The sequence below is a fragment of the Clupea harengus genome, chromosome 20 (genome assembly GCF_900700415.2).
Source record: "Clupea harengus chromosome 20, Ch_v2.0.2, whole genome shotgun sequence".
Lineage (NCBI taxonomy): Eukaryota > Metazoa > Chordata > Actinopteri > Clupeiformes > Clupeidae > Clupea > Clupea harengus.
This window is the reverse complement of record NC_045171.1, coordinates 357,501-365,552: the sequence shown is the minus strand read 5'-3', so window position 1 is coordinate 365,552 and position 8,052 is coordinate 357,501. Positions and strand designations below refer to the sequence as shown.

Sequence of the window (8,052 nt, the reverse complement as noted above, 5' to 3'; positions counted from 1 at the left end):
TACTTCATTGTGCAGTGACACACGTGCTTTAGAAGTGAGGTACACTATGTTTTTACTTAATTGTGCAGTGACACAAGTGCCATTAGAAGGGAGGTACACTGTGTTTTTTTCTTTTAAGGTGGGACATTTCTCTCAACAATTTGTGACATTGGTGCAAATGGGGCGATGTGTTAAATATGTTTTTAGAGCATTAAATGTCAAAATGCTTTACTGCTGTATGGATTAAATCAAAGTAAGATCGTTTCGTTCGTGCTGTTATACCGCAGCATTCATGGGCTTTTACTTTTAATTTTTCCCGTCGCCCATCCAGAAATCGAGACCGGAAGCTACCTGCACTGTTTAGGTTAGTTTCACGCTTCTTAATCATGTAGCATAGTGCAAGAGCAGTCGGATTCTCATCAACGCGGCTTCCCTTTCTAAGTGCTTAAGAGGTCTCCTTCACACCTTTCCTTGATCTCATGAGGTTTTCGATCGAGGTCAAGGAAAAGTATTTAAGAAAAGACGTACGACGTATTTTTTCTTTTTTTTACTATCCGACCTCCGTCTGGTCTTTGTATCCCGCCTGCATGAACCACATGACCAAACGCGGAAATGTACAACGCAACGTCTGCTGTAGTTGAAATCATGTGAAGTGCCACGATTCTCACATGGCATGTATTTGGGGAGTGCAATGGAAGATATAATATCCTTAAGTTCAGGGAGCGAAGGAGACTCCGACCTAGAGGTGGTTGGATGTTACAGTGATGATACTAAAGAAGACGCCAGACCATTTCTCAGGGTCGACTGGGTGCCTGTTAAACCGGTGAGTGTCAATAGCCTCACACAAATGATGCACTGTCCATATCAATAACAAACCAACAACCCCATGGGCTTTAACGACACACTTCCAGTTCGATCATTACGCTCTCGTTAGCTTAGTGGCTTCACAATCAAAAGTCAAAAGCTATTGTTGTTAATGTTTACACAGGAGAATATCCACCTGTTGGCATCTCGGCTAACGGAAGTCATTACATGCAGACGGCCACTACATAATTGATATGCCTGTCAAAGTTGTGGTTGTGGGTTGAGACTCGTCAAGTTCGGTTATGTGATGTCATACTAACTTCACGTGAGCAGCACTTAGTTCATGGGCCAAGGAGTTAGCATTGGTTTAGCTGATATTCAGTTAGACATCCACTGTTGGCTCCAGCAAAGCCCTTATACTGTATCTGACTATATCCAGCCTCCACGGTTAGGGTATTTGTGGCAAACACCTGAGTAGTGATGGCTTTAATGTTATAGCTAGCTCTCTAGCTAGCCAGCTTATATTGTCTCACTGTTGATGGTACAAGGTTGGTATCGATAAATACTTAACGTCTTGTTGCTAGGTCGATAAGTAGCTGGCTAGCGATAGCTAACTAGCAAATAGTTCGCCATCACAAGTTTGGTAACATGAAATTATAGTATAGGGAAGTGATTTCTACATCTTATTTATTTTCATTTCCAAATACCATCAGACAAAGACAAGTATGTTTAAGGTTGTGTAAGATATTTAAAAGATATGTGTGTTTATTTCAGGTTTTCATTGACTTGTCAAAACTCAGAAGAAGACGCCCCCAGCGGTGCCAGCTTGGTCCTTATGAAGTTGTGGACTTGAGTCGTGTAGAGGAAAGAGACTCTGAAGCTGTTGTTTGTACTGCACTATCAGTGTCAGATAAAGAGGACGATTCTCTAGATCAACAAGGTGAATGTCAGATTCTCCCTTCCCTTGCAACTGACACAAGCCAAAGTTGTACAGTGGAAAGTTCACAGATAATAGAGCCATCCCAAACGCCTTGTTTGCTTCCTGTTTGTGTAGCCCTGGCAGGAGCAGAGAAAGAGGGAGATGGCCTTCAATTCGAAGGTGAATCTCACGTTCCATTGCCAGCTGCACTGATTTTACCCCAAAATATATCTGTGGGAGATTTGCCCCAGATAGATTTGAACCAGATAGACTTCACAGGGTCCTCTGTTCCTCTGGGAAGTGAGGGGCTGCCTCTGTTGGAAGGGTGTAGTTCACAGAGAGACTCCTTGGAGAGCGTCCCCTCTCCGTTCAGCCTTGATAGCCCCTATCACTGTCCGTCTGAGATCGACCCAGTGTTGTTCTCAGACGAGTCAAACATGCTTGACTTGAAGGAGACCACTTTTACCACAGATTTTTTCGACCACCCGGCAGAGTCCCCTTGCATGCCTTACAGCTCTGCCCACACTGACGCTCAAGGCAACTCTGCCCACACCGACGCTCAAGGCAACTCAGCGTTTGGCACATCTTCATCTGTGGCTGACTTGGGAGCGGTTTGGGAAGAGGATGAGCAGCTAGACCCTTCCTCGTCTTCTGCTGCGTGTCAGTCCGACGTTTCTACTCCGTGTCCTCTCTCGGCGTTACCTGCCGCAGACACTGTGTCCACGTGGACAGAAACCCAGAACAATTGTACCCCAAATTCTCCAGGTAGGCCGGTTTCTGGTGACAGCAGGACCGTCGTTCCGAGTCCAAGCCCCCTCTATAATGTTCCCTGTCCTCAAAGTTTCTGTGTCTCGTACCCTTTACCTGAAAGAGGGTGTCAAGAACAGGAGGGGGAGATACTCGGGACCAATCATAACGGTCATGGTCAAGCTGATAACGGACACGATGACTCTGGCAGTCACGTGATGTCTGGTCTTAGTCCTGGGATGTCTGGACGGGAAATACAGAACCAACAATACATTTCTCATATTCAGCTGAAGAAGTTGAAAAAACAGATGGGGGCGGTTGTTCAAGGCCGGGTGAGATGCACCTTCTATTCAATGTAACCTTTGTAATATTTATTAATTATAATATAATTCAATTGAAACCTTATATTTATTAATTATAATATCATTCAATGTAACCTTATATTTATTAATTAATGTCTGAAAAAGTCTTCACTAAGTGCTCTGTTTTCATTCATAACTAGATTGATGATGAGGAGGAGGAGGACGAAGAGGAGGAGGAAGACTACGGTCCGCCTGAGTTACTGTGCAGACAGAGCCTGAGTCTAGTGTACAGCACGATTGAGGAGAACTACCCCGAGGGAACCCTTCAACTGCTGTCGGATTTTCTGCAACCTCGGTACTACCCCCCACCCGACATCATGGCACACCTCCTCAGGGGGATCCTGATGGACCCTCACTGCCCCGACGTCCTGGCCCTGGAGGCCTACGCTCTGCTGACCAGGATTCAAATGTAAGTCAGCTGCACACACACAGACACACAGACACACAGACACACAGAGTAGGATTCAAATGTAAGTCCGCTGTTTTAAGGTTCTAAACTCTACTGATGAGGATTCAGATTTACAGTACCAGTCAAAAGTTTGGACACACCTTTAATTTTTTTGAGAAGTGTGTGTGTGAGTGATAGGTGAAAATTCACACACTTTTTGAGAAGTGTTTTCTTTACTTTTATTATTTTCTACATTGTAGATTAATACTGAAGACATTTAAACTACGAAAGAACACATATGGAATGATGTACTAAACAAAAAAAAGTGTTATCTACCATGTAGAAAATAATAAAAGTAAAGAAAACACTTCTCAAAAAATGAGAAGGTGTGTCCAAACTTTTGACTGGTACTGTATTTTCATACAGTACAGAAATGAGTGAAAACACACTTGAGAGCTGCATAACTTTATTGCACTTTACCACACACACGTCTCAATAGACATCCACAATGAGGTTACAGAGCTGAAGCAAAAAGCAGAACACTCTGGAAGACTTAAGAGGACTTGAACTGAGAACAAATTCTGCTGTAGGCTTTTGAGCTTGTGGCCACTGATGTCCATCAGGAGACCAATGCTTAGGCAGTCTTCTTAGACATCCACACTTTAAGGTTCTAAACTCTACTGACGAGGAGGATTCAGACGTGAGTCGGCTGCACACACACACACACACACACACACACACACACACACACACACACAGGAGGATTCAGACGTGAGTCGGCTGCTGTTTGAAGGTTCTAAACTGACCAGGAGGATTCAGACGTGAGTCGGCTGCACACACACACACACACACACACACACACACACACACACACACACACACACACACACACACACACACACACACAGGAGGATTCAGACGTGAGTCGGCTGCTGTTTGAAGGTTTAAGGTTCTAAACTGACCAGGAGGATTCAGACGTGAGTCGGCTGCACACACACACACACACACACACACACACACACACACACACACACACACACACACACACACACACACACACACAGGAGGATTCAGACGTGAGTCGGCTGCTGTTTGAAGGTTCTAAACTGACTCTACTGACGCATGGAGTGTGACTAGACTTAGTAATAATAATAATAATTTTGTTTTATTTGTAATGCACTCTTCATTCAAAAGAATCTCAGAGTGCCAACATATTAAAATCTAACTATAATAATACAATAAAATAAAAATGAATTAACATAAGCATAATAGAAAACTTTTTAACATACGATTTAACACAAGGCCAGAAATGCCTTCCTGAAGTCCAGCGTCTGCGTTGCCCTTAGGTGGTCAGGGAGGCTGTTCCATAACTTACTAATACGTGCTATGAATGCTTTCATTAGGGGGGATTCCATTAATCGGCTTAATGTGCAATTTGAAATTGCGAACTAAAGAATTAGTAATGGGAATAAAGAATTAGTAAAGGAAATAAAGAATTAGACATGGAACCACATGAATTTTGAAATTGAAGTGGTTTTTCAGTCGACAAAGCAATATTTGTCAAATTGGAAACACATTTTACAGTTGGTTTGAGATAACAAAACGTTTTTGATCAGAGGGGGTCTCTGAAATCATTGGGGAAAATTATGATAATTATGATACATGGCTGCTGCCAATTAAAGAAAATTAGCTAATAATTATTGTACAATTTGCTGTGATTAATCACGATTAATTGACTGAAGCTGAAAAAAAATCATGACTCTGAAGAGTTGGGTCTTCAAGAGCTTCTTAAAGGTAGAAGAGTGTCTTAAAGGTAGAAGATGACATCACATCAGGGATTTCTGACCATGTGCCCTATGTGAGTTTGCGGTTTTATCAGTGGATCTATTTCCTGTTCTGTTGAAGTGGTCCCAATCATTGCGATGGCTCCAATGACCCTGGTGACCCTGGCGTAGTCAGTTAATGTAAGGCTGTGATGGCTCCAATGACCCTTGACCCCTGGCGTAGTCAGTTAATGTAAGGCTGATGGCTCCAATGACCCTGATGACCCTTGACCCCTGGCGTAGTCAGTTAATGGAAGGCTGTGATGTCTCCAATGACCCTTGACCCCTGCGTAGTCAGTTAATGTAAGGCTGTGATGGCTCCAATGACCCTTGACCCCTGTGTAGTCAGTTCATGTAAGGCTGATGGCTCCAATGACCCTGGCATAGTCAGTTAATTTAAGGCTGAGTTTAACCTGATGGAGATAATTTGCAAACACTGTTAATAACTTAAGAATGTATGAATCATGTGCTTATAAAATGGCTTTTCTGTGTGTGTGTGTGTGTGTGTGTGTGTGTGTGTACCTTAGAATGTTAGGTGCCACTTAGGTCTGCATATGTACAAGAGCATGTTTAGACCAGAAGTGATAAGAAGGGTCAAACTGTGCTTCTTCCAACCTTGCACGGCCTCGGACCTCGGACGTGAGAAATCCACCACGTGGTTATCCCTGCTGAACGCTAAACTTCTGTCTATATAAACCTTGTGCGATGTGTTTATCATTGCTTCACTTTCAGCCTTGTGCTGGGGGTGAGCCGATTGCAATTGTTGTTGTTTGTCTAATAAATATACTTATATACTAGCTCCGGAGTCCTGAGGTAACTAGGGTGAATTTTCACCTATCACTCACACACACACACACACACACACACACACACACACACACACACCACTCAGTTATTCATTATTTAAAACACCTATCAAACCTGTTTCCCAATGCAGGTTCCATCCATCAGATATCTCCACTCTGCCGTGGGACTGGGGTCTGCTGATTGCTGTGATGGACCAGCAGGTGGGGAATCAAGTTTTAGAAAATGTTTTGTTTTTAATCGAAAAATGAAATAAGTCATGTGGACAACACCTGTCTGGATACACATTTCAAAAGCATGTTTTCTGAATGTCTAGTCCCCTTCTCTCTCCACCCCTGCATTGTGTGACTGCGTCTCATGACCCTCATGTCACCTCTCCTCTCTCCTTGTGACTGCGTCTCATGACCCCCATATCCACCTCTTCTCTCTCCTGACCCTCATGTCCACCTCTTCTCTCTTCTCTCTCCTTGTGTTGTGTCTCCTGACGCTCATGTCACCTCTCCTCTCTCCTTGTGACTGCGTCTCATGACCCCCATATCCACCTCTTCTCTCTCCTGACCCTCATGTCCACCTCTTCTCTCTTCTCTCTCCTTGTGTTGTGTCTCCTGACGCTCATGTCACCTCTCCTCTCTCCTTGTGACTGCATCTCATGACCCCTCATGTCCACTAACAGGACGGCACCCGGAGGCTTCGGCTGGAAGTGAGGCGTATGCTCCTGCAATATGTGCTACAAATTCTTGAAGATGACTTTCAGCGGCAGTTATGCCTGCAGAAGCTGCACCTGTCCATCACAAAGGCCCTGCTGTCCTGTGAGCAGCGGTTCACTCATGTCAGGTGAGGGACGGACGACAGCCAGGATCAGAAATGCTTATTTGGACTAGAGCAGGGGTTTTCAACCGGGGGTCCGTGGCCCCCTGGTGGTCCGCGCCGGCATTGCAGGGGGTCCGCGACATGAGCCTATGTTGATCAGTTCACCATTGAATTTTTTTATTTTTATAAATTCGCTTTGAAATTTCAACACATTTCCAGATTACTCTTGAATATCGTGAAAATATCGTGTTATAGGCAGAATATCTGTGCAGGGGGAGGGGGCGTGGCGGCGGCGGTTACAAACACGCACGCGCTGCAGGCACATCAGTGGGCCGCAAATTACTTTCTGGTCAGAATGGTGGTCCCTGGGACAAAACCAGTTGAAAACCCCTGGACTAGAGGTTAACATGTAGTTTGGTAAGGAGTGTACTGCAGCCAGGATCACACATGTTTATTTGGACTAGAGGTTAACATGTCGTTTGGTAAAGAGCGCTCATTTTGGAGCAGGATTTATTGCACGTAGATTAAGAGTATGATGTAGATGTGTGTTTATTATTATTATTATCATTATGATGATGATGATGATTCCAAGCTGCTGCTCAAGGTTTAGGCTACCGGGCGATTTGACATCAAACCTATTTTAATCACTAGCCTATTCTCAGCACTGTGCCTCTTTAAAGAGGAGGCCCATCACCCTTGAAGTGCCTTACTGGTGAACATGTTTCAGGTGCCTTTGAATACTCTTTAAAGATGTTTCAGAATCTCTGACATCCAGAAGGACAATTTGGAGTATTCTTATTGAAATTGCTTGCCACTTACTAACCTCTGAATTCAGTCCGAGCCAATATGTGTGCTTCGTATTTACAGAGCCAGCACTGTCTATGAACTCTAGGATTTGTTTCAGCACTGTTACGACCCGGCTCTTGAGCCGCAACATAAATTAGAGACAGACCACAGAGTTGTATGAAAATAAAGTATTTATTTCTATATCACCTAAATGTAGTGGCTAATATGGTGTGGACAATCAAGCTAATTACGTCCATTCACCACCCAAAGACTGTTTCACTGCCACTGCAAAGCCAGTAGGGGTGTAGAGGGGCATAACAGCACATACACTGAATTAACAGCTAGAGGACTGTAAGGAGCAATACACTTGATACAATCTGACCAAAAGTGCATTGGATTAGAATTGCAGACTGTACCTTTAATGGACAAGACAGACTGCACCTTTAATGGACCAGACAGACTGCACTCCACTGCCATTCAGTCACTTTGTTGCTGGTTTTTCACTAGTGGAGCGTTCATATTATCCATTTTGGTATGTCACTTTCTTTCAGAGAGCTGATTTGCTGGCTTTTTGAAGCGGTATCCATGGCTGTTGGCAGCAAAGACAATAAACACCAAAAAAGAGAGCGG

At 43.9% G+C, this 8,052-nt stretch overlaps 2 protein-coding genes across 2 annotated transcripts in view; both read left to right on the top strand.

Annotated features, from left to right (window-relative positions):
* The first annotated feature begins 280 nt into the window (after positions 1-280).
* LOC116225257 lies at positions 281-3,376 on the top strand. Its single transcript, XM_031587501.1, has 3 exons — positions 281-802; positions 1,558-2,781; positions 2,952-3,376. Exons 1-3 carry the CDS (start codon positions 653-655, stop codon positions 3,222-3,224), a joined length of 1,647 nt encoding a protein of 548 aa, XP_031443361.1. The 5' UTR covers positions 281-652; the 3' UTR covers positions 3,225-3,376.
* Positions 3,377-5,923: 2,547 nt separating this feature from the next.
* Positions 5,924-8,052, top strand: part of LOC105902093 (SUMO-interacting motif-containing protein 1) — a 7,686-nt gene continuing 5,557 nt past the window's right edge. Inside the window, exons 1-3 of the mRNA XM_031587502.2 lie at positions 5,924-6,029; positions 6,500-6,660; positions 7,974-8,052. The exon at positions 7,974-8,052 is cut by the window's right edge and continues 14 nt beyond it. Of these exons, the coding sequence (XP_031443362.1) occupies positions 6,018-6,029; positions 6,500-6,660; positions 7,974-8,052 (252 nt within the window). The 5' untranslated portion in view covers positions 5,924-6,017. The remainder of the gene's footprint in view (positions 6,030-6,499; positions 6,661-7,973) is intronic.

Excerpts from the sequence above, each read along its gene's own strand:
- LOC116225257 (XM_031587501.1), top strand. The coding sequence starts at position 653 with ATGTATTTGGGGAGTGCAATGGAAGATATAATATCCTTAAGTTCAGGG. Across the intron at positions 803-1,557 it reads ACTGGGTGCCTGTTAAACCG|GTTTTCATTGACTTGTCAAA; the intron begins GTGAGTGTCAAT and ends TGTTTATTTCAG. Across the intron at positions 2,782-2,951 it reads GGGCGGTTGTTCAAGGCCGG|ATTGATGATGAGGAGGAGGA; the intron begins GTGAGATGCACC and ends ATTCATAACTAG.